This window comes from Hyperolius riggenbachi, chromosome 4 (genome assembly GCF_040937935.1).
Source record: "Hyperolius riggenbachi isolate aHypRig1 chromosome 4, aHypRig1.pri, whole genome shotgun sequence".
Lineage (NCBI taxonomy): Eukaryota > Metazoa > Chordata > Amphibia > Anura > Hyperoliidae > Hyperolius > Hyperolius riggenbachi.
Genome location: NC_090649.1, coordinates 118,222,847 through 118,249,580, shown reverse-complemented (window position 1 = coordinate 118,249,580; position 26,734 = coordinate 118,222,847). Strand labels below are relative to the sequence as shown.

Here is a 26,734-nt window from a genome sequence, read left to right as displayed (position 1 = left end):
GATAGGTAGTTTTGTGGTTACATTGGTTGTGGGTGTGAAGATCATAATTGCCACACTTGTTTTATGGCCCTTGAAAGATGGCCACTGGGGATGTGAGGGTCACCAAGGGGAGAGGTTTGAACACTAGAGAAGCTCATCAAAGATTTTCTGCAGAGTCCCACGATTTGTAGTTACACCTCTGGTTCACGCCCAAAATGGTTATATCATCTCAGTATTGTGTTTCATTTAACTTTATCTTTTTATTCATTACAGAAAAATCAGTGTAAATTGTTTAGCTCTGTGCATGGGAAAGATCTGATGTTTGAAGACTCTACCACAAGCCTGAGCCCTCTTCCAGCTGAAGTAGACACTTTTTTCTTTGTTGGAGCTAAATGGTTCAATGCTATCAAGTCAATGACTGTGGGTATGTGGCACAGCATTTAACTTAATTATTTTCTTTTCTTATTGAACTTTACTGTAAACGTTATCACATTACACCATGCATAAAAGTTGCTTACACTCAAAAGCATCTGCCGCATTTACACACCAGTACAGGACAGGCTGGTCTCAGTCGACATCCAATTAATGTGTACCTGATGTAAATGTTATATTACAAATGGGACACACAGGCATGTTCCTTGCTGAATGATGTACCTCTGTGTCCTCTCTGAACTGCTTCCTGTTGACCCTTCACTCAGCTGTGTTCCCACCTCCTACCCCCAAATTGCCAACTAGCAGCTCGCTGGCATCCTAATAGGGGAAAGGGCATTCTTTGCTGGAAAGGCACTCCTACAGAAAGCCCACGCCGTTGTTAGAAACACACCTTTCCCTCCTCTCTCCACCCCTTCCCTTAGCCCTTCCATGCCTCTCTCCGCCTCTTCCTTGCCTTGCTGTGTCACAGCACAACTCTCTGTGAGAGAGATGTCGTGACCCTGGGGTTGCGAGCATCTTGGAAAAGGAGAACACATCCCTGTGATCCAATTGATGTACAGGAGTGATGTGGGACGGTGAGAAGTGGATTGTTGGACTTAAGGAGAGGACCTGGTTCAAGTAGTATGTTTGTTATTCTGCCTTGGGATCTCTTTAAAGTGGTTCTCAGAAATACAGAGATTTTTTTTTCATCCCCTATTGACCAACTATGGCAGCTGAAACATGTATCAAACTACCTCCACTTCCTGCAAACTCATTCCAGTACTCCACTGTGGCTCTTTTTAGACAGAACTCAAAAGACTAATGCAAGGTGGTAAACGCATTCACATATGCCACTTAGTGTTAGCAGATGGCCAAAAGCATCGGAGTAGGTCTCTGATGTAGAGACAGGTGCCATGAAGCTACACACTACTACACTACAGGAAATGTATTCATGTAATAAAGGTGCCTGGAAAAAAGGGCGTAGGGGATTGCCGCTAGTAGAATATCAATAAAATCACTGATATTCTACTACTTATTTCCAATAGTAAAATATTGGTAATCTTTACGGATATTTTACTATAACTTCACCTCACCCTAACCTCACGCAGAACCCTCCCTCTACCGATGCCTAACTCTTAACCTTCTCTCTACAGAGACCTAACTTTTAACCCTCCTTCTACGTATGACTAACCCTTAACCCTCCTCCCCCCGGAGGAACTTAACACTTAACCCTCCACCCCGTGTCGCCTAAACCTACCCCTGCCACAATTTGCGGTATTAAGTGAAAATGAGGCACCTGATAACATGGCAGGTGCCGAGTATTCCCGCTATGTACAATGGCATTACTGCAATTAGTATAGCTGTAAGCCTCAGCACCCGCTATTTTATCGGGAGCCTCCGGGCGCCCACATTTTTGCTTATGGCTGTAATATTTTTTTAACATATTTTATTCAAATTCTCAACATTTTTAACAAGAACAGGTTTCAGAAATATGAATGACAGTATGAGGCTGCCTTTTAGGCCACAATGTTAGATCACATAGCAGAAATAAAATACTGTCAGGTATATATAGAAAGTCTTCAGTATCTAGTACCATTTAGTGTATTGTAAAGCAGAATCCCCCTTTCCCCCCCAACTACTTCCCTCCCAACCCTTCCTACAAACTCATCTCTCTCTTCCAAGAATGTGTGGGCCCCATGTCCCCGGCATGGGTATTATAAGGGCATTAGTGGGTTGTGTCCAGGTCTAGGCAGTGCTAAACCTTTCGTTTTTAGTTAGACTTTCACCACTAATCATTCTGAGTTGTAAAAGTATTTCTCAGTGCTCTCCTGAAGCATCTCAGTAATCAGATTTAATGAACTGTATGAAGATGATCAAGCTATGGAATATTAGTGAGCTCTTAGGAAAGGTTTGTGAAGCTCTGACATACAGTGGGTTGCAAAGGTTTGGGCAATGTGTAAATCATCATGGTTTTCCTGTATAACTCTTTGGTTGTTACGATAAAAAATGTCAGTTAAATATATCATATAGGAGACACACACAGTGATATTTGAGAAGTGAAATGAAGTTTATTGGATTTACAGAAAGTGTGCAATAATTGTTTAAACAAAATTAGGAAGGTGCATAAATCTGGGCACCACAAAAAAGAAATGAAATCAATATTTAGTAGATTCTCCTTTTGTTCCTCTGCATGAATGCCTTAGTGGATTTTAAGCAGTGTTTAGGATCGTTGTCTTGTTGAAAGATCCAGCCCTGGCGCAGCTTCAGCTTTGTCACTGAATCCTGGACATTGGTCTCCAGAATCTGCAGATACTGGGTGGAATCCATGCGTCCCTCAACTTTGACAAGATTCCCAGTCCCTGCACTGGCCACACAGCTCCACAGCATGATGGAACCACCATCATATTTTACTGTAGGTAACAGGTGTTTTTCTTGGAATGCTGTGTTCTTTTTTCTCCATGCATAACGCCCCTTGTTATGCCCAAATAACTCAATTTTAGTTTCATCAGTCCACTGCACCTTACTCCAAAATAAAGCTGTCTTGTCCAAATGTGCTTTAGCATACCTCAAGTGCAGTTTGTGCTGTTGTCAGAGAAAAGGCTTCTTCTGCATCACTCTCGCATACAGCATCTCCTTGTGTAAAGTGCGCCTAATGGTTAGACGATGCACAGTGACTCCATCTGCTGCAAGATGATGTTGTAGGTCTTTGGTGCTGGTCTGTGGGTTGACTCTGACTGTTCTCACCATTCGTCGCTTCTGCCTACCCAAGATTTGTCTTGGTCTGCCACTTTGAGCCTTAACTTGAACTGAGCCTGTGGTCTTCTATTTCCTCAATATGTTCCATAACTGTGGAAACAGACAGCTGAAATTTCTGAGACAGCTTTCTGTATCCTTGATGGTGAACAATCTTTGTCTTCAATCAGATCATTTGAGAGTTGTTTTGAGACCCCTATGTTGCTACCCTTCAGAGAAAATTAAAAGGAGAGGGAAACTTACCATTGAACCCCTTAAATAATCTTCCTCATGTTTGGATTCATCTGAGTATGTAGATCAGGGGTCACTGAGCTTACCAAGCCAATTTGAGTTCCAATAATTAGTTCTAAAGGTTTTGGAATCAATAAAATGACAACAGTGCCCAAATGTATGCACCTACCTAATTTTATTAACCACTTCAGCTCACAGGGTTGTTAACTTTATGCATCCGAGCAACTTTCACCTCCCATTCATTCGCCAATAACTTTATCACTACTTATCACACTGAAATGATCTATATCTTGTCTTTTCACCACTAATTAGGCTTTCTTTGGAAGGTACATTTTGCTAAAAATTATTTTATTCTGAATCCATGTTAACAGGAAGATTAAGAAAGAAATGAAAAAAATGGTTTCTCAGTTTTTAGCCATTATAGTTTTAAATTAATACATGCTACCGTAATTAAAACCCGTAGTATTCTATTTGCCCATTTGTCCCGGTTATTACACCGTTTAAGTTATGTCCCTATAACAATTTATGGTGCCGATATTTTATTTGGAAATAAAGGTGCATTTTTTCAATTTGCATCAATCACTATTTACAAGCCTATAATTTAAAAAAGTTATATTAACATACTATCTTGACATGCATATTTAAAAAAGTCAGTCTCTTAGGTAAATATTTGTTTTTTTTAATTGTAATTTTTTTTTTTATTAACAATTTTATTTGGGTAATTTTTGGTGTGGGGAAGTAAACAGCTAATGTTTAAATGTAATTTAATGTATTTATTAAAAAATGCATGTGGGTGTAGTTTACCATTTGGCCACAGTCAAAAAAGTCCTGGAAGCGTACGATGACGCTTCCAGGAACTAGAATGAGGACAGGGAACTCTTTTTTTTTTTTTTTTTTTTGCAGAAAGACTGCGGTCTCTGATAAGAGACCGTCGGTTTTTCTGCGGGGGACTTAGATCGATGAATGGGAATTATATTCCCATTCATTGATCAGGGGGTTAACAGCAGGCGGCGGGAGCGCTCGCGGGAGTGCGCGCACCGCACACAGGCAGCAGCAAAGCCTATCTGGACGAACATATTCGTCCAGATAGGCTCAAGTGGTTAAAATTATTTTTGAGCACTTTTTGTAAATCCAGTAAACTTCATTTCACTTCTCAAATATCACTGTGTGCCTCCTATATGATATATTTAAAGGTGGCCATACATGGTACAATTTTTCAATTAGATAATTTAGTTTGATTATTCCGTTAGATCGAATATAAAGATTTTTCCAGCATGTCCGATCATTTTTCCCGAAAAAACGGGATAATCGTTCGAATTTCTTGATCATTTAGATTGAATAAATGGGAAAAATTTATGTTTTTATTGTACCGTGCATGGCCGCCATAACTAACATTTTTTTATCATAACAACAGTTTTATACAGGAAAATCATGAACATTAACAAGGTTGCCGAAACTTTCACACCCCACTGTATTATACTGTATAAGTGGTAATGTGTTATGAAAATCCCCTAGTAACAAGAATGATGCTTACTTTAATTAGAAGTACAACTTCCAGCCAAGAACAAGGTCCGCTGGTGTGCAATAAACAAAGCAGAGAAGGCGAAGTGTGATGATTGGTCAGCTGTAAGCGGCGGGGCCATTGCTTGTACAGAGGCCTCTTCTAAAGAGAAATGCATTGAACAGATTTTGGTGAGTTGAGTTTTCAATGTTCAATTATTTGGGCTGAATGTGTAATGTGTAAGTCTACAGCAGAGTTGTTCACACTCCCGGTCAGCTTAACCACTTGACGCCATAGGCTGTTTTACCCTTCCTGCCAACAGTCATTTTCACCTTTTGGTATTTATCCTATTCATTTGTCCACACCTTTACCACTGCTTATCAAACGTGTACCTGAGATCACGTGTGATGTGATGACATAGACGTGTGTATATACAGTGGCAAGAACACATACACCTATGCTATGCTCCTTTTCTCTTTTCCCTGCCTGAAAGAGTTAATATCCAGCTATGCATGACAGTTTTTCTCTAGTCAGGACCCAGTTTGGCTATAGTGTCTCTCACTGATAACAAATGACAGCTATAAACACTTTCCGAAGCAGATAACTGGGCTTTCAACTGCAAGGTATAGTTCATGCATTTTCCCTCTGGGATGCTTCAGACACTGCAATTGAGCAGAGACAATGAAACATTAAATCTAATTTGTAAATGTTTATATCTAAAATAAAACCATGTGATATCTTAAAAAGTCATTTTAGAAGTAGGAGGACAGATTCAATTGTTTATCTCATCAGCTTATTTTTACCTTGGGTTCACTTTAAATGATGTATATCTGATGTATTTTTTTCACCATCAGGCTTTTATGGGCGGTACTTTTTTCAGTAATTACTTAATTTTCTATGCATTGTAAAGGGAAAAACAAGGGGAAAAAATGAAAAAACTACACTATTTCTCCAATTCCATCCCCTATAGTTTTAAAATAAATAATGCTACTGTAGATAAAATTCACACATTTTATGTGCCTATTTGTCCTGATTATCACAACATTTAAATTATGTTTCTAGTACAATGTGTGGCGGTAATATATTATACTTTTATGCTTTTGTTTTCTCATTGTACCTTATCAATAATTACAAGCCCTTATTTGCAAAAATACCAGTAATATATCCTCATGACATACATATTAAAAAAGCTTAGTCCAAAAGTGACTATAAATATGTTTTTGTTTTTTTAATGCTGACATTTTTTTTATGAGTGTCTTATTTTGGTAACTATGGGAGAGGGGGAAGAAGAGATTAAAAACTATGGGGGAAGTATTTAGTAAAGAATTTTTATTTTAATATTTCTTTTTGTCCACTAGATGTTGCTACACACTTAAGCCTGTGTTCTCTTTACTTTCACTTTAATGAATCAAGATGGCATCGGGCTGAGGCCATGATCATTCATTCAGTCACTTTTCCGATCTCCTTCCGTCCACCACATTGCTGTGTCAGAGTCCACCCAACATGTTACATCACTATTGTGACTCATCAGGGGTGTGGATAGTGACCCTTGTAGTGGCTGTGACTTTTATGAGATTGGGTCCCAATCATCTGGTGAGTGCCCAGGTGATCGGGTGTGGTGGAGGTCTCAATAGACAGTATCTCAATCACCAAAGTAGGAAATAAAAGCGGCAGCTACCTGAAATATTTCCTGGCAAAGGAGATAACACATGAAACATAACTTAAAGTAAACTGGCTTACCTTTGTGTGCTATAGTGCTTTACATGACTTTTTAACACAGATGTTTTGCTATCCTGGTTTTCAGGATGGGTGCAAAGGGTAAAAGTGTCCTTAAGTGAACAAAGAAAATGGATCAAAAATGGTAAAAGCTGTAACCTGGCTGTTGTGTTTCCAGTATGTCTTGAATAGCATTTGCATTTTAATGGCTTATATTTACTGGTAACTGCCTACATAGATGTACTTATTATGTGGTGGCTGTATGGATTAACGCTATGTTTTTTCTACAGAGAGGCGAAGCTGATGCAGTAACAGTGGACTTACAACATGCGTACACAGCTCTGCAGTGTGGGCTGACGGTAGCTTTGGAGGAGTACCACAATAAGGGTAAGAGCCGGAAAATCTATATATGTCATTGCCAGAACCCCAAGTCTGGCCACTTTGGGATCTGGCTGGCCAGTGTGAGAAGTGTCCATCTACTGCAGGCAATGTGCAAATTACTTCACCATGACTGTCAGTTATCAAACTTTGGCCAGTCAGAACGCGACCTTACCAGAGCTGGCTAGCCAAGTCCCAAAGAAAGGAACAAGGGACAAAAAGCTCATCCGCCAAGCTTTTATATTGCCCTCTGATGTATTTATACATGTTAATTAGATCCCCTCTAAGGCGTCTTTTCTCTAGACTAAATAAACCCAGTTTATCTAACCTTTCTTGGTAAGTGAGACCTTCCATCCCTCATATCAATTTTGTTGCCTGTCTCTGCACCTGCTCTAAAACTGCAATATCTTTCCTGCAATGTGGTACACAGAACTGAATTCCATATTCCAGATGTGGCAATATTACGCTAACATCTCAAGTTTTTATTTCCCTTTTAATGCATCCCAAAATTTTATTAGCTTTAGCTGCAGCGGCTTGGCATTGAATACGATTATTTAACTTGTTGTCGATGAGTACTCCTAAGTCTTTCTCCAAGTTTGATGTCCACATCTGTATCCTGTTTATTTTGTATGGTGCTAGACCATTGGTACAACCAAAATGCATGACCTTACATTTTTCAACATTGACTTTCATCTGCCATTTATGTGCCCATATAGCCATCCTATCCAGATTCTACTGCAATATGTCACTATCTTCCTGAGAGATGATGATTCTACACAATTTTGTTACCGCCACTTCCACCACTGAACTGTGCTGATTTGCTCCTTTGTTTGGGACTTGGCTGAACAGCTCTTGTCAGGTCATGTTCTGGTTAACCAGAGTGCGAAAGGCGTAAGTTCTGCGGGAATTGGCTGCATCATTTGGCCATTTCACATACTGGCCAGCCAGATCCCGAAGTAACCAATTTTAAGATCTGGCCATAACATATTTATATATATATAAATAAGCTGCTCACCTTGGGCTGCATTTTACTACAAGGGCCCATTTATAAAGGGTACACTCACACTGTATGCACCTCGCTTAAATTATTCACCAGTCGCAAGGGAATCGTTATTAACTTTTTTGCTTTGCACAGCATTTTAACCCAACCATAAAAGTACCACCTGCAGCATTTGTTCTGTGTTTGCAATAGGGTTAAATCAATGAGAGTGCCAGAAAATCGCATAGGTTGTGTGTTTGTTTGTATGAGTGTGAAGAGTTATTATGGCTGTATACAGACACATCCACATACAGATATATCAGGGATATGCTAATAATTTCAAACTGATGGAATCCTAATTTATTTTTATGCAGTTTGTAATTAGTCCATCAAAATCATCAACCGCTGTATTCCATAGGTCAATTTTCACAGAGCAGTTGAAAAGGAAGCAAGACGTGTCCTGTTGAAAAGGGCAAAGTGCCTGCTGTTTTTAGCCGCAAGATTCTGGCAGGGCGCGATAAGGTAAGTATGGGGGAGGAGGGAGTTAAGGATAGGTGCCCATCTTTGAGGGTTGGATTAAGGTTTAGCATCTATGTAAGAGTAGGGAGAGGTGAGTAACATATTGGTAAATACTTTATTACCAGTATTTTACTATATGAATGAAATAGTAGAATATCAGTCGATTTTCTGATATTCTACTACCAATTATTTCCTATGCCCTTTTCAATGGGCATCTTTATCAAATGTACACCAATTTCCAAGCTGCATGAATATGCATACAACTGACATAAGATTTGCATCAACTTGAAAGGAATGGTATCTTCTCATTGCCCACCCTGCAGTGTTGATTAATCATTGCTATGTGGGGTTTTACAAAGCCATAGTTGGAATAAAGGAGATATGTTCATCGAAATGTGCTGTACAGTTCTCCAGAACTCTGTCAGCAGTGTGATTAATTCTATGTTTTTTCTTTATAGATGACCTTGGACCTTGTAAAGGAGCAGCAATTAAAGGTATAAAAGACTGACTGCGACTCTCTGTGGAGAAACCCACATTGTCTTGGGCAATAACTATTTTAAGAACACTTTTTATCATATCAAACAAAGTCCCCGGTCAGCCTTCCCATTCAGGGAACCAGGAGGGTCGCAATCAATGCAATATTTGTCAGTGGGGTCTGCTCTTGTTGTAGAAAATCAATCCTGAAGTAAAAAGTAGAAACAAAAATGAGATACTTACCTCAGTAGCGAGAAGCTTCTAGATAGTCTAGAGGCTTCCTGGATCCTCTTACAGCCACCCATTCCAGTGCAGGCTACCCTCATACCTTCAATCCAGCAGGTGGAATAGTTTCTTCTAGCTGTGTGGGAAGTTGCGCATGGCCCAGTAGAGGAAAGCACTTGTGCATGGAGGTAAAAACACCATGCATGAATGAGCACTTTCTTCTACTGGGCATTAGTGTTGTTCAGATTCGGGACTACGGGGTTCGGAACCTGAATAGCCGCAGGCAGCACCATTTCAGCAATTGGCAGCAGGACTGGGTGTGTTCCATTTAGCTCTAATACTTCCTACTTCCAGCTTGGAATCAGGAAGTATCAGAGCTAAATGAGATGCACCCCTCCTGCTGTCTGTTGTTGAAATGGTGCTGAAAGCAGCTGTTTGGGTTCCGAACCTTGTGGCCATGAATTCGAATAAAATCTCTACTGGGCATGTGCGGACTGTTCTCAGACACGCCCAGTGCAGTTACGCAGAGAAAATAAAGAGGAACCCAGTGCTGGATCAGTGGGCTGGAGAAGCATTCAGGAAGCCTCTTACTGAGGTTAGGATCTAACCTTTTAAAGCATTTTCTGAATAATGCACCAACTATAGAACCAATTAGGCATCTCCCATCTGAAGTAATAATAGTGAAATAAATAAATTGTAGTTTCCCCACACCCCGTATTATACAATGGTAATACAACAAGAATTGGCTGGTCAGGGGGTTTTAAAAGATTAAGTGTAATTAGTTATTTTATAGACTTAACAACAAAAGTTGTTTAGATGATACCTTTATTGACTATCTGTACAACATTTCTTTGCAAGCTTCTGAAACATTAAGTTTCATCTTCAGGCATGATACAGATCTGGATCAAACAGATCTGATCCAGTTCTGTATTATGCCTAAAGAAGAAACTTAAAGCTGTGAAAGCTTGCAATGAACTCTTGTACAGTTAGTCATTAAAGGTTTCACCTAAACAACCTTTGTTGTTATATCTTTGGATTCTCTCCATGACTAATACCGGACCAAACACAACTAGTTATTTCATATGAAGGTCATGGATCAGGTCATATGTCCAAAATTAAAATACTTAAACTTTATACACAATAAACAGAAGTTTTCCTCTTTAAAGTCAATGGGAAGCGTATCTTAAAAAAAAGCCAGATACTTACCTAAGGAGAGGTAAGACTCTGGGTCCTATAGAGCCTTTCCGCTCCTCTCCCGAACCCCGTTCCAGCGCTAGCTCCCCCGTAGCAGCATTCAACCAATTTGGTCAAATAGTGCTCCCTCTGCCGCCGAAGGGAGGTTTCGGAAGTCTTCTGGAGCCCGAGTGTTCCTGAAGACAGGCCGCTCCATATTACGCACACGCAAGCTCCCTCTATCACGCAATCTCGAGTGCGCAGTATGGAGCCGCCTGTCTTTGGTAGGACTCAGCTCCCTAAGACTTCTGAAGTCCCCCGCAGTGGGGGATTCAAACGGGGAAGCTAGCGCTGCACCGAGGGCACCGGGAGAGGAGAGGGAAGGCTCATTAGGACCCAGAGCCTTCCCTCTTCTTAAATATCTGGATTTTTTCTTTAACAATACGGTTCCCACTGACTTTAAAACAGAAGGTGTCTCAAGCCCTACCCCATATAGCCATATTAATCCATGCCATGTGCTGATGAGGATAAACCAATCTGAAAGATTCTGTATGCATGTTGGATTAGTTTACTTTCTAATATTAACAAGCTGACACATCAATTGTATTCCAGCAGGTCTGGAGGTGTGTTTATCTATCAGGGACAACAAAGGGATGATCTGCATATGCAGCAGTGATGCATTGTGGGACACCTCATAACTTACTCCAACCTATATTAGTTAAACCCTTTGAATTACTGAAATAAACAAACTTTTTCAAGATATTCATTTTTTTCCAATTTTACCTGTACACTGATAATTTTAGCATAATTTTACTTTCTTAGGTAGCCATTAAAAGTTATTGCTTTTACAAAACTTAGTTTTTTTCTACCTACATAACCTGTATACTGAGAAACTATCACTAATACATAGAAAACATATACTGTATATCTGACCATTTCTTTTGTTAGCAGTTTTCCTATATTGGCTCTTTATACCAAGCAAGAGTGTGGTAGTGATTATACTTCTTTTGGTCTAGATTTTGGGGAAAAACGAGCTGTGGCTGTAGTAAAGAAAAGCAACAAAGATATAAACTTGAATTCCCTTAAGGGCAAGAAATCATGTCATACTGGTGTTGGTGACATCCCTGGTTGGATTATTCCTGTCAACCTGGCCAGAAAGGAGAGTGGCAGCTGTGACATTGGTGAGTATAGTCAGAGTAATGACATGAAATTTTAAACGTGCATGTGGCATTGTTAAGGAAAGATATGCTCAAAGCCGTAATCCCCCAGGGAAGTCTCATTATTAGTACTGGTGAAAGGAGACTATGTCAATACTCACATCATTTTCTGTAACAGAGACATTTATTTTAAACATGTGATCTAGAGAGCAATGCCAATATATGTATTAGGGTTTATTAGGGTTCTTGCACACTGACACATTACACTGCTGCAGCAGAGCAGGATCATCCACAAAGCAACCCAGGCAGGTGCCTGGGACCTAGTCATAGTCAGAGGCGTAACAACAGACCCTGCAAGGGATTCAGCCGTGGGGGGGAGGGGGCAGAAGCCGCAGCAGGACCTGTGGGGGGAGAGGTTTATTTTCCCTGTCCTGACAGACTCACATCTAAGGGTACGGACAGTGGCGTAGCTAAGGAGCTGTGGGCCCCCATGCAAGTTTTACATTGGGGCCCCCCAAACACTCTATACATAACAATTGATACGGCGCACCAAAACCTGCCAATGGTAACCACAGTGTCAGAGCTGCAAGAAGGGGACGAGGAACAGCTTGTTAATGATTACCACTATTGAAAGTGTCTATAGAAGTGATTATTATGAGCACAGGACCAATAGAGAGTTAATACTGTGGTTGAGGGAGGGCCCCTCTGGCCCAAGGGCCCCGATGCGGTTTCAACCTCTGCAACCCCTATAGCTACGCCCCTGGGTACGGAAAGAAAAATAATTTGTTCTAATGACTGCGTCTGCTCAGCCACTGATAAGGAATCATACGAAGTTTTGCAGACAAAGATTTGCAGAGAGTTCCTATTCAATGTCCTGATCTTGTGTACAACATCCCACACCCAACCTCTCTACCCCTCCCCAAGTGCTGTCTATCGTAGTGCTGGAAAAGTCTGCAGAGCCAGTTCTGCTCCATCAGAGATGGACAGAATGAGTGTAATAAGCTGTGGCTGGAAGCACACTCATCTGTCAGTTTCCTGTGTGCGTTTTCTGCACACCATGTGTCTCTGTACATGTGAAATCATGCACGTTTTATCACAGAAGTTAGTGTAATTAATAAAGAAAATGCCTGCAGTGCTTCACTGCTGTCTGTTTTTATCTGCATGGGGAAAACACATTCAAGTGAATAACATTGGTTCTCAGTTTACCTGTGCAGAAAGTGACGATGGGGGGGGGGGCATCCAAAGCTTCGCAAGGGGGGGGCAGTGATTTAGTTACGTCCCTGGGAGGGGGCCCAGTGATTTAGTTACGTCCCTGGACCTAGTGGGTGTCAAGGGGCTTCACTGCCAGCTTTTTGGACACCATTCCTACCTCAGCTTACCAGAAAGACTGTTATGTGGGATCAAAGCTAATTCCTTGCCTTGGGCCCCATTCTGTCTCAATCTGTGCAACAAACATTGCATTGCAAACTGTGCATTTCAAAGTCTATGAACAGTAATGTTGAGCATAAATTTCATATAGACATAATTTTGCATCGAAATTCACAATTAGGATTGCAAAATTGTAATGTAAAATTTCGGAAAATGTGTAATTAATTTTGTCTGTAATTGTAATCATCTGTAATTTTGTGTAATTTTCACATTATTGTTGTCTAATTTTGTTTCGACTTTAGTGGTTAATAGCAAAGCCCCCATACAGGCTATTGCCACCAAAATTGTTACATACTGTATGTTAAGGAGAATAGTGGGTATAATAAGTATAATAAGTAATAAGTATATAAAAAAAATGTTCATAAAGACCTTGGAGTTTTTGAGAAAATCGATTTAAAAATGCGAAGAAAAAATGGTCATTCTTCTGAGCTTAAAGAGGAACTCCAGTGAAAATAATTTAATAAAAAAAGTGCTTCATTTTTACAATAATTATGTATAAATGATTTAGTCAGTGTTTGCTCATTGTAAAATCTTTCCTCTCCCAGATTCACATTCTGACATGTATTACATGGTGACATTGTTACTGTGGGCAAGTTATGTAGCTGTTTCTAGCTGCTCTGGCTGTTACAGACAGCTTTAAACAGCCATTTTCTGTCTGTGAACATTGTTACATTGTGGCAGTTTGCCCAGAGTACCGCGGTATTCAGAGCCTCTTGTGGGAGGGGTTTCAGCACAAAATTAGTCACACAGCGCCCCCTGATGGTCTGTTTGTGAAAATCATTCTTTTTCTCATGTAAAAGGGGGTATCAGCTACTGATTGGAATAAAGTTCAATTCTTGGTTGGAGTTTCTCTTTAACCACTTAACATCTCAGTCGTTTTCAGCTTATGCATCCGAACAACGTTCATCTCCCATTTATTAGCCTATAACTTTATCACTACTTATCACAATGAACTGATCTATATCTTGTTTTTTCCGCCACCAATTAGGCTTTCTTTGGGGGGTACATTTTGCTAAGAGCCACTTTACTGTAAATGCATTTTAACAGGAAGAATAAGAAAAAAAATGAAAAAATTCATTATTTGTCAGTTTTCGGCCATTATAGTTTTAAAATAATACATGCCTCCATAATTAAAACCCATGTATTGTTATTGCCCATTTGTCACGGTTATTTCACCATTTAAATTATGTCCCTATCACAATGTATCGCGACAATATTTTATTTGGAAATAAAAGAGCATTTTTTCCGTTTTGCATACACCACTATTTACAAGCTTATTAAAAAAAAATAGAGAGAAATATTTCATAATAGTAATGTTTTTTGTTTTTTTTTATTAAACATTTTATGTGGGCATTTTTGGGAGGGTGGGATATAAAAGTGTTTTATTTGGGGAAATATTGGTGTATTGTAATGTTTTTTGGCATTTACTTGTAGTTTTACTTTTTGGCCACAAGATGGCAATCTCTAGTTTGTTTACATGACGTCACTCTAAGGGCTTGATTCACAAAAGAGTGCTAACTGTTAGCACGGCCGTTTTCGCGCGAATTTTTGCATTGCGCGCGATCGCGAATTTTCGCGCGAAACGATAACGTTTTTGCGCGCAAACGCGAATTTTCACGCGAAAACGCTATCGATTTCGCGGTAAAATTTGCGTTTGCACGCAAAAACGTTATCGTTTCGCGCGAAAATTCGCGCGAAAACGGCTGTGCTAACAGTTAGCACTCTTTTGTGAATCAAGCCCCAAGCGTACAATGTACGCTTAGAGGGACACAGCTTCAGAAAGAGCGAAGCTTCCGAGAGAAGCTGTCGCTTTTTCAGCGGGGGAGAGGAATCAGTGATTGGGCTCCATAGCCCGATACATTGATTCCGTGGCTACCGACTCCGTGGCCGGGAGTGCGCGTGCACGCGCGCGATCGGCCGCGGGAGCGCGCCTGTCCTCCTTGACGTTTTTATACGTCAAGGAGGACAAAGTGGTTAAAAATAATTTTCCCTTTGCATTTTTAAAATAGATTTTTTTAAAAGCTACAAGTTCTTTTTGAAAAATGTTTGACTTGTATCCACTATTCTCCTTAAAGAGGAACTCCAGTGAAAATAATGTAGTAGAAAAAGTGCTTCATTTTTTACCATAATTATGTATAAATGATTTAGTCAGTGTTTGCTCATTGTAAAATCTTCCCTCTCCCCGATTCACATTCTGACATTTATTACATGGTGACATTGTTACTGTGGGCAGGTTATGTAGCTGCTCCTAGCTGTTTTGGCTGTTACAGACAGCTGTAAACAGCTAATTCCTGTCTGTGAATATTGTTACATTGTGGCAGTTTGCCCAGAGTACCGCGGTACTCAGAGCTTCTTGTGGGAGGGGTTTCAGCACAAAATCAGTCATACAGCGCCCCCTGATGGTCTGTTTGTGAAAAGCATTATATTTTTCATGTAAAAGGGGGTATCAGCTACTGATTGGGATAAAGTTCAATTCTAGGTTGGAGTTTTTCTTTAACATGTGGGCTCTGCTACTCACCACTGAAGTCGGCATGAAAATTATGAATGACTACACAAAATCAATTGCATTTGAAATCAATTGAATTTAAAGTTTGTGTAATCATAATTAGCTGAAACAATAATCACTAATGAACAGTTCACACCTTGTACTTTTGCTGACTGCATACTAAGGGAGGACCCTGGGGACCTATATTCACCTTGTCCAAACACATTTGTATTTCTCTGCCACAGGTTTGGTGACATTTTATATGTCAATAAAGTAAAAATAATAATACCTGCACCAACTCATGAACCTAATAAATCCAGTAGATTCTTAGCATTCTTTTATCACACTGTGTCAATCCCACACAGGTACCTTCTTCAGTGAGAGCTGCGCTCCTGGATCCGATCCCAAATCCAAACTGTGTAGTCTGTGCGTTGGTGACCCCTCAAATCCCACGGCTGATACAAGATGTTCTCTCAGTGACAAGGAAGCTTACCATGGAAACGCAGGGGCCATCAGGTAAAAGACATTTATGTGGCAGTTTTCCAGCAATATACATTGTTTTACAATACAAAAATCAACTTACAGCTTTCCTTCAAGTATTTAATTTACTGTGCGAGGTACGGAAAGGTATCCAGGCATAGTGTACATGTCATTAGCCAGGGCACACAGTCTCAGTAAACAAAATATTGCCTGTGTACAATGTGAAAAACAGGGTAACTTCTTTATACTGTGTGATGGGAAAAGCTGGGGAACTTTTTTCGTTACAGATTTTCTTTAAGGAGCACTGGCCCTTTAGTAGTCAGTGCCAAACAGTTGTATGCTGGGGGTTCTTTTTATCTGTATATTCCTCCTCTTCCCTTTATGTCCCTGCCAGCTGCTTATCTGAAACCTGATCCACTGCTCACTTGTGTTTACAAGCAAGGCTGAGGTGACTCAGCGATTGGAGGAGAAAAGAAAAAAAGTAAAGGGCAGAAATTACATCAGGGTTTAGCCTAAACCATACCTCCCAACATTTTGAGATGAGAAAGAGGGACACTTAAGCCACGCCCCTGCCAAACCCTTATCACGCCCCCGTCACACCCCTAGTTACGCATACCATAAAGATTTCCTAAGAAAAATATGTGGTTTTATAATTCAAACCACACTGGTCCTTTCTATCCTGGTTCATTTTCCTTCATTTTAACATTTTAAAATTAGTAATATATCAATTTAAAGTATTTCCACAGTATATGTAGCCAGGTGTATAGGTCTCCCCAGTATATGTAGCCAGGTGTATAGGTGTCCAAAGTAGATGTAGCCAGGTGTATAGGTCTCCCCAGTATATGCAGCCAGTTGCATAGGTCTCCCCAGTATATATAGCTAGGTGTATAGGTCTCCCCAGTATATGTAGCTAGGTGTATAGGTCTACCCAGTATATGCAGCCAGGTGTATAGGTGTCCCCAGTATATGCAGCCAGGTGTATAGGTGTCCCCAGTATATGCAGCCAGGTGTATAGGTGTCCCCAGTATATGCAGCCAGGTGTATAGGTCTCCCCAGTATAGCCAGGCGTATAGGTCTCCCCAGTATATGCATCCAGGTGTATAGGTGCCCCCAGTATATGCAGCCAGGTGTATAGCTGCCCCCAGTATATGCAGCCAGGTGTATAGGTGCCCCCAGTATATGCAGCCAGGTGTATAGGTCTCCCCAGTATATGCAGCCAGGTGTATAGCTGCCCCCAGTATATGCAGCCAGGTGTATAGGTGCCCCCAGTATATGCAGCCAGGTGTATAGGTCTCCCCAGTATATGCAGCCAGGTGTATAGGTGCCCCCAGTATAGCCAGGTGTATAGGTGTCCCCAGTATATGTAGCCAGCTGTATAGGTGTCCCCAGTATATGTAGCCAGGGGTATATGTGCCCAGTATATGTAGCCAGAGGTATATGTCCCCAGTATATGTAGTCAGGTGTATAGGTGCCCCCAGTATATGTAGCCAGGTGTATAGGTGTCCCCAGTAAATGTAGCCAGAGGTATATGTCACCAGTATATGTAGCCAGGTGTATAGAAGTCCCCAGTATATGTAGCCAGGTGTATAGGTGCCCCCAGTATATGTAGCCAGGTGTATAGGTCTCCCCAGTATAGCCAGGTGTATAGGTGCCCCCAGGAAGGGAGGCAGCCAGTGAAAGGGAGCTGGTGGCAAAGCGGCGGAGAAGGGGGGAAGTCTCCCCCCCCTTACTTCACCTTGGTGCTCCCTTTCCTGGCTTTCCCTTCCGGATCAATGTGTCTCCTCCGATGGCGCAGCGGCAGAGTGATAGCGGGCGGGGAGGACTTACCGATGTCCTTCCAGCCGGCAGAGGGAGCTGTGATCTGTGTGCCGCTAGTCTGGTCTTGAGTAGACCAGACTTGCGGCGCACAGATCACAGCTCTCTCTGGCGGCTGCGTAACAGCGGTAAGTCCTCCCCGCCCGCTGTCAGCCGCTGCGCCATCGGAGAGAGACACATTGATCCGGATTCCGGAAGGGAGAGCCAGGAAAGGGAGCACCAAGGTGAGGGAAGGGGGGGGAGACTTCCCCCCTTCTCCGCCGCTTTGCCACCAGCTCCCTTTCACTGGCTGCCTCCCTTCCTGCACAAACAGTCCGCCCCTGTGTCTGACCCCCCAGCCAGCCGGGACACTGGGGTGTCATAGGGGGATAGCCCTCCCAAATCGTGCCATTCCCGACAAAAACGGGACGGTTGGGGACTATGCCTAAACTGTGGGCAAAAGACATGGCCCCCACCAGGAACAAAATTCTCTTCATTTACTATATAAAATTCACTGAAATCAAAACATGGACAGTACAATACTTGTGTTATGTAAGTAGATCAAGTATTTATACACTTATATATGTGTTGTTTTTTTCCCTGGCATAGTATGGCTAATCCTACTGCTTTAAAGGAAACATCAGCCAAAAAAGGTAAAATCAGCTTTACTCACCTGGGGCTTTCTCCAGCTTCTTGCAGCCAACTGTCCCACGCTAATCGCTTCGCTCTCCGCTGCTGTCCCGGGCTCCCCGCACGCGGTTCAGGCCGACCTCGAGGTCATCCTTATTGTGGCTGCGTGCCGCTGTCAATCATGGCCACATGGTCCGCAGCTTACTGCTCAGGCACAGAACTACTGCGCCTGCGCAGTAAGCCGCGGACCACGTGGCCATAATTGACAGCAGCACTTCACGCAGCTGCAGTAAGGACATCAAGGTCAGCCTGAACAGCGTGTGGGGAGCCCGGGACAGCAGCGGAGAGATCAGCGTGGGACAGTCGGCTGCAAGAGAGAAAGTCACAGGTGAGTAAAGCTGATTTTACCTTTTTTGCTTGATGTTTCCTTTAAGTTACCTCCTCTGTAGTTATTTTCACATGCAGGTTATTAACACCCTGTCTTTAACTTTAGAATTCTGGAGTTATTTTAAGGATTGAAGAGTTAAATTTAGAGCTCTCACCTTAACTTAAAGACAGAAGAGTTAACTTTAGGTTTGCCTGAGGTAAAATGTTTCCTGAATACTACATGCATTATCACCATGGTGATAACTCTAGAAACGTTATTAAATACAGGAGATAAGCTTAGTGAATTGAGGCCATTGTGATGTTATGTACTTAAGGAAGGCATACGTCTAGCAATGATGGGCAGATACAATGAAGAGAAAAATCGAATCTGATTAGAGAGAGATCTGTCAGCTGCCCAATACACCACTGATGATTCCCGATCAATTTCATGCTGAAATTGATCCGGAATCAGCCTTGTGACGCTGCATCCGCCGCCTCAACACTGTTCCCCCTAATGCCCAATGCTCCTCCCCGGTGCACAGTGCAGTACATTCCCTGTCTGTGTCTGCCATTGGCTCCGGGCCCTGTCCTCCATCCATACACCCACCCGATGTGGTTGCTGGCGTACACGTGGGCGCGCATGTGACGTCGCATTACTCCACTAACCACGTGGGCGCGTTTATGGACGGAGGACAGAGCCAGGAGCCAGCGGCGGACACAGACAGGGAATGTATATTGCACTGGGCACCGGGGGTACGACACATTGGACATTTGGGGGGGCAGTGTCACCGGTTTCGATGCATTCGCCGCTCATCCCGATGTTGCTCGCCCTTACTGCCGTGCACCCGATCAACCACAATGGCCCGACATATTGCAGCATATCCGATCGACATGCTTGGCCCGTGATTGGTTGCATTGATCGTGTATTCCCTTGGTGGTACCGATTTTCATCCGATTCAGTAGTAATTATTGAATCTCATGGTCGATCGGCCGGCAGGTCGCTAGATATATGGCCACCTTTAGGTTTTCGCTGGCCCTGTTAAAAAGTCACTCCTCCCATAGTCTCTGATGCACATAAAGGTCCTCTATTTATATAGTTATCTTTCTGCATTAGTTTTCAACCTATGTATGTTCAGACTACAAGATCTGCACAGCTTGGAATAAACAACATCAAGATCTTAACCACTTGAGTACCAGCACCCTCTGCCCCCTTAAGGACCAGAGGGTGCTGGTACAGTAAACCGCTGCTTCCTGACGAATTGCCTCTAAAATCCGCCGCTCCCGACGGTCACGCCGCTCTGTCCCCGCCGCAGGCTGCTCTCTCTGCCATCGCTATGACGGCAGAGCGCTGTGCGCCGGTCAGGAGCCACTTTCATTGGCTCCTGACCCTGTCACTGAATGTAAGCCAATGGGAACGGCTTACATGAATGACAGGGCCAGGAGCCAATAAAAACGGCTCCTGCCCGGCTCACAGTGCTCTGCCGTCATAGAGGAGGCAGGGCAGTACATTGCGGCGGGGACGGGCGGGGGCGCGCGGTGAATGGGACGTAGAGTTTACGTCCGGTCAGAACCGCAGCGCCCCCTGCCCGCCGTAGATTTAAATTGCGTCGGTCCGCAGGTAGTTAAAGGACATCCGAGGTGAAAATAAACTAATGAGATAAACAATTGTATCTATCCTGCTTCTAAAAATAACTTTTTTTAGCCATCCCATCATTTTATTTTACATTTAAATCTACTTTTTAAGTTTTTACTGTTTTATAGCCTCCTCTCAAAGACACATTAATTGAAGTATACCAGAGCTAAAATCTATGAACTATTTATTTATTTATTTATTGTATTTATAAAGCGCCAACATATTACGCAGCACTGGACATTAATTTAGGTTACAGACAATATTTAGGGGTGACATACAGCAAAATGACAATACAGGAATACAAGAAAACCAGATCACACAGCACAGTATGAGTACCAGGTAATGCTTAGTCAGTCACTGGATGGAGCATGGAGATTAGGCAAGTTAGGTTCACTCAGATGCATAGCATGAGTGCACAGTAATGGAGGTGCATGATCAGGTAGGACACAAAAGGAGGAGGACCCTGCCAAAGGCTTACAATCTTACTTTTGACCATGTTTATCTCTTTCCTGCTCTCAGAAGCCATTTACTGCCAGGAAAGGGTTTTATGGCTACAATTCCTTATTAGTAAAGGTTATGCTATAGTCCGACCCAGTCCCAACCTGGAGAGAAACTGTCACTTGCATACCTGGTTTTTTAACTCTTTCAGGAAGAGAAAGAACAAAAGGAACACGGCATAGTTATTTGTGTGTTTGGCACTGTACATACACATGTCTAACTCATGTCACATGTCACCTCAGATGTCTTTTAAGCTTGTGTCATCATATGTTGAATGAAGAACCCATCATGTACATAATGATCAAGGCACAATTTGATGAGCAGCATAAGTAAACAATTGATACAATTTGATAAGCAGTAGAGTACATTACAATGACCAAGCTATATTCTAGCGTAGTGATCTCAGAACCTGATTATTGTGCCACAATTTTAGCCACATATGAAGAAGAGGCAAATAGCAGGACAGGGGTAATTGACATGCAGCCCTCGGCTCCTTCAAACATCCCTCTGCTGCTTGTGTCTCCCACCATGGAGAGAGAAGAGAGGCTGACATTGTGCACCAGGCTCCCTGCAAAGCGACACTCGTGCAGTTGATGCTGCTCTGGAGCAGCCCCTGTTGCCGCGAGTCCCGTGGTCTCTGCACGCAGCTTTGGGCAGTGTTACTTCTCCCCACCTCGTCTCTCCTTCTTGCTTCAATATGCACGGCCCTTTAATTACAACTGAGCTCTGCACTATGGCAGCTAAACAGTTTTCATAAGTGATGTTATCTTGGTTGATAACCCTGGACCTGCCAGGCCAGTTACGTTAGCCTAAGTTGCATTCACTCTATAACGGCACCACCACATCTGCAGGCACAGCATGAGGACCACAGCTGCATCCGGCAGCCGGCTCCCCAGTTCCTTTATACTAGTCCATATACACAGCTTAGAGATCGTAGATCTGTTGCCCAACATTGCCCCACTTACACACAGTCATATACTGTATATAGCAATCCTTCATCAGCACTGGCACTAGTTGTTCTGGCATATTACCTACACCAAGGGGACTAAAGAATATAGCAGACCAGCTTGAGAGGAGAAGCTCGACAAGATACCCCTGCACCATGGACACATAAGTTTACAATTCCCCCCCTCCCTGGTTTTTGTCCTCTAAACCTAGGCGTGTCTTATTGTCAGGGGTGTGTTATGGACTGAAAATACTGTATATTTATGCTGCTTTTATTCCCTTATAGATGTCTGGTGGAGAAAGGAGATGTGGCCTTTGTACCTCACACTGCTATATTTGAAAACACAGATGGTAAGCAGAAAACCTAAAGTTATATAAAACCAACCATATACAACCACCCAGAAAAAATATAATGTTTCAGGAGGAGAAGGGCTGTGCGTTGCGTTGTCCATAAATTATGGGTCAGTCCACTAATGAGGCATATTGCCCAGTGGGAACCCGATCCCTTGGGCAACATTGCATGGCCAAGGCATGAATACAAAAAGGTGAGAGGGGGAGTCGAGACAACCAAGAGGTTGGTGTAGTATGCATGGTGTAGTATGTAAAGGCTTATTGCAAGAGACAAAACTTCCATAGTTGAAATAATACCCACAGGTGTGGGTTACAACCACTGTAAATGCAGGTAGTGAGATTAGACTCAACCCCACTCGGTTAAGTCCCTCTCTGTAGTCGCAACTGCGCTGGACCCCAGATTGCATCTCCATCCAGGGCCGGATTTGTACTCTTTACCGCCCAAAGCCACTGTCACTAGCTCCACCCTCCTCTTTCAGTATAGGTAGCGAGATGACCCCTCCCCCTTCCCTCAAGTATAGGTAGCCAGATGACCTCTCCCCCCTTTCCTCTATTATAGGTAGCCTGTTGACCCCCCCAGTATAGGTAGCCAGATAACCCCTCCGCCCTTCTAGTATAGGTAGCTTGTTGACCCCCTCCCCCCACAGTATAGGTAGCCAGATGACCCCTCCCCCCTTTCCCTCTAGTATGGTTAGCCAGATGACTCCCTTAATCCCTCCTTTTCCCACCCCCCTTTCAGTATAGGTAGCCAGCTCACCTTCACGCCGCAGCAGCCATCAGTGTCACTCATTGCTCGTCTCCAGTGCAGAAGCTTCCTCTTCCTTTCCATCTCCAATGCTGCCCAAGTCCATAGCCACCGCCACAATGAAAACATGCACAGAGAGCAAGGTGGCTGCTGCACAGGCGGCTGGCAGCAGAGTACCACAGTCAGGTGCTCATCGGATCTCCCTGCATTGCAGCATTTGCAAGCTTGCAAATGCTGCACCAGTTTAGCCCGCTGCTTTGGTGCCCTTGCTCCTGTGGTGCCCTAGGCCATGGCCTAGACAGCCTTGGCCTAAATCCGGCACTGTCTCCATCCGAGTTGTGAAGACTCAGAGGGGGAATAGCATAGCTCCGTGAAGCTGCCCCCCTACAATCAGCACAAATAAAAATTCCACAATGTTTGGTTAGTGCTATGTTTGTGCCCATTTGTGCTGCAAAACAATACCATCACCCAGCCCCCATACAACAACCTACAGGCATGAAACTAGTATGGGTGGGTAGTGTTGTACATGTGCTGATTTGTGCAGCAAAAATCATCTTTCTATCTTTTATAGTTTTTGAGATATTTATTTTATTTTTTATAAAGGTCAAAAGTTCACTCAGCCCCCCTACAACATCACAAAGTTGAGTGAGCCTGGGTGAACTTTTGACCTTTATAAAAACATGAATATCTCAAAAACTAAAAAAGATGATTTTGCAGAACAAATGGACACGTGCACAGCACTACCCACCCATACCAATTTCATGTCTGTAGGTTGTTGTACGGGGGCTGGGTGGTGGTATTGTTTTGGAAATAATGAGTGCTATTATCTTCAAAATGAAAGCAATACAAATCATAATTTTTGCAGCACAAATGGGCACAGACATAGCACTAACCAAACATGGTGGACTTTTTATTTGTGCTGATTGTAGAGGGGCCAGCTTCACAGAGCCAAATAGCATTTTACGCTGCCTGGGATTTGAGCGGCAGCAGGGTAAGCCATCATTCGGCTCACCCTGTTCCCAGCTCACATATATATGTTCACGATTGTTACAGCATTGTACTCGGGAAAATTATATTAAATGGGAGATGGAAAGTAGAAAACTTGAAATACTACTTCTCGATAACCAAACACAGAGACTTAACACACAAAGAGGATTTGAATTTTGGAACAAGTGGAGCAAGCACCGAACTTATCTTTTTAAATCTAACAGCCAATCACTAGCTATCCCGAGAATAATGGATAACACAGGCAAAATACATACAACCTCCTCTGAAATCGCTAAGGTTTTTCAGGAATTTTACACTGAACTCTATTCCTCTAGACTTGCTGAACCTGTAAATGGGGTTGGGGACCTCTTGGGGAGTCTGGACCTTCCCCTGCTGTCTGATGAGGCCAAACAGGAATTAGATGCTCCAATTACAGCAGATGAGATTAGGCTGGCTATCTCCTCTTTTATGGCCAATAAAACTCCAGGCCCAGATGGTATCCCTGCTGAGTGGAATGCAAAGAATAAATCTCTGGTAGTACTGCATCTTACGCAACTATTCCATCATGTTTTTGAGGCTGAATCTCTCCCTGACACCATGCCTGAGGCCTTAATTGCTCTTATTCTCAAACCTGGCAAAAACCCAGTCATGTGCGACTCATATCGCCCATTATCTCTAATAAACACCGACCTCAAAATTCTTACAAAAATTCTGGCCATTAGATTGACACGACATGTGGGCTCTATAATTCATCCTGATTAGACAGGATTTAATCCTGGCCGTAACACTAGACTAAATATATACGCAGGCTTCTATCTAATATTCAGTATCCTCATCCTAATGCCGGCAGGAGAGTAATTTTATCGTTAGACGCCAATAAGGCCTTCGACTCTGTCGAGTGGTCATATGTTCTGGTGACACTGGAGAGATTTGGCTTTAGCCCTAACTTTAGGAAATGGTTTAGCATACTATACAACTCTCCTCGAGCAAACCTTAGAGTAAATTCAACCATATCCAGCAGCTTTGAGATTTCCCGTGGCACTCGGCAGGGATGCCCACTTTCCCCCCTCCTGTTCGCCATTGCAGTGAAACCTATTGCTCAATCAATTAGAGAATCCCGATTGATCCAAGGGCTTCAAGTTAATAAGATAGAGGAGCGTATTTCATTATATGCAGACGATATGCTTATTTACCTAGCAGACCCTGGCCCCTCTTTAGAAGCGGTATTGGATATCTTTGATAAGTTTGGTTCCATGTCTGGTCTCTCAATCAACTGGTCTAAATCGGTTCTATTCCCCTTGGATGACTTTGCAAGCCAGCTGATCTCACCTCAGTCCTGCTTACAAGTGGTGGATAAATTTAAATACATAGGGGTTTGGATCCAGCGCTCTCCGGAGAGGTTCCTCGACTATAACTTATATGCAATTTTGGACAATATTGAATCCAAACTTAAAAGTTGTTTTTCTCTCCCTCTTAATGTCTGTGGAAGAGTTTGTATAGTTAAAATGATTGTGGCCCCCAAACTCCTCTATCTCCTCCAGATGGCTCCGACCTGGATTCCTAGGAACGTGTTTCATCGCATTGCTTTACTAATCACCTCATTCATTTGGGCAAACTCAATGCCTAGAATCTCCTTATCTACATTACAATTACCTGCCTCCAGTGGAGGACTCACGGTACCTAACTTTTTTTCTATATTTCCTGGCCTCCCAGTTGGTGCCCATTACCTACTGGTTGAGTGGCATTAGGCGTGACTCTGCATTAGCAGTGGAAGCTGATATTGCTACCTCATATGAATCCTTATGTGGAGCCATCTACAGGTATGAGGTTCCCAGTCAGGGCCGAGGAACATCCCTTATACAAAGTACCATTAAAATTTATAAATTTACTCGGAAATTTCTGGGTGAATCCATTATTCCCATATCCTTTAGCTCCCCCTTATGGTTTAATAAGAATCTCCCTGAATTTCTTTCAGTCCCTGACCCACAATTCATCCAAACAGATCTCCAAACACTATAATTTCCTATTAACATCTCAATCCTCACCTAAATTTGATTCTATTAAAAGGAGGTGGTCTGATGTGGCGGATGACATACAAGATGGAGACTGGCTAGATTTCATAATTATTACAAAACTACGATTGCTGCCTATGATAAATTGATAAGCTTAAAGTGGCTACACCAGGCCTATTTATCCCCTGTCAGACTAATGCGAATGGGCCCTCTTCATGATGGTCGATGCTTTAAGTGTGGACTGGAGCAAGCTAATTTTCTACACTGTGTGTGGCTCTGCCCCCAAGTCAATAATTATTGGAAGTCAGTTATTCACTTTTTGAGAGATACTCTGGATCTCCCAGTAGTTCATTCATTTAAAGTCTGTATGCTGGGCATGATACAGGACACTTCTTGTAGTCGATGGAAGAAGAGGCTTATTAGAATTTTGCTGTTCTACTCCAGAAAGTCTATCATTCTTAAATGGAAAAATAATAATCCACCTAATTTGACTGACTGGAAGAGACTAGTAAATTTGGCACTTCCACTCTACAAATTAACTTATCAATCCTGCAACCAACCAAATAAATTTTCTAAAGTTTGGTCTCCTTGGGTGGACTCTATAGATACTGTAATCCTGAACCTTGATATTAATATCTCTGTCCAGGATCTTGTGGCATGATTTATCCATGTGTGAAGTCGATATCTCATTCTGCACTGCTTTCTCACATCACCTCTGTTGAGAAACACTTATTTGCTCATGTGCTGCTCATAACTGTATATCTTATGTACTTTGTGAAATGGATCTTACCTCTTCTTTAATATGCAATGTATCTTGAACTGCACTATTTTGGGATTATTTTTGTTATGTTTTCTGATTTTAGCTCTTTTAAGAGCTATTTGT

General features: G+C 42.4%; 1 protein-coding gene across 5 annotated transcripts in view; it reads left to right on the top strand.

Annotated features, from left to right (window-relative positions):
• LOC137571403 (saxiphilin-like) overlaps positions 1-26,734 on the top strand; it is a 135,579-nt gene that overhangs the window by 91,804 nt on the left and 17,041 nt on the right. For all 5 annotated transcript variants that reach the window (XM_068280431.1, XM_068280432.1, XM_068280430.1 and 2 more), the window contains 7 exons: positions 253-403; positions 4,919-5,067; positions 6,883-6,979; positions 8,927-8,962; positions 11,357-11,521; positions 15,776-15,926; positions 22,043-22,107. In XM_068280431.1, coding sequence (XP_068136532.1) covers positions 253-403; positions 4,919-5,067; positions 6,883-6,979; positions 8,927-8,962; positions 11,357-11,521; positions 15,776-15,926; positions 22,043-22,107 — 814 coding nt within the window. The remainder of the gene's footprint in view (positions 1-252; positions 404-4,918; positions 5,068-6,882; positions 6,980-8,926; positions 8,963-11,356; positions 11,522-15,775; positions 15,927-22,042; positions 22,108-26,734) is intronic.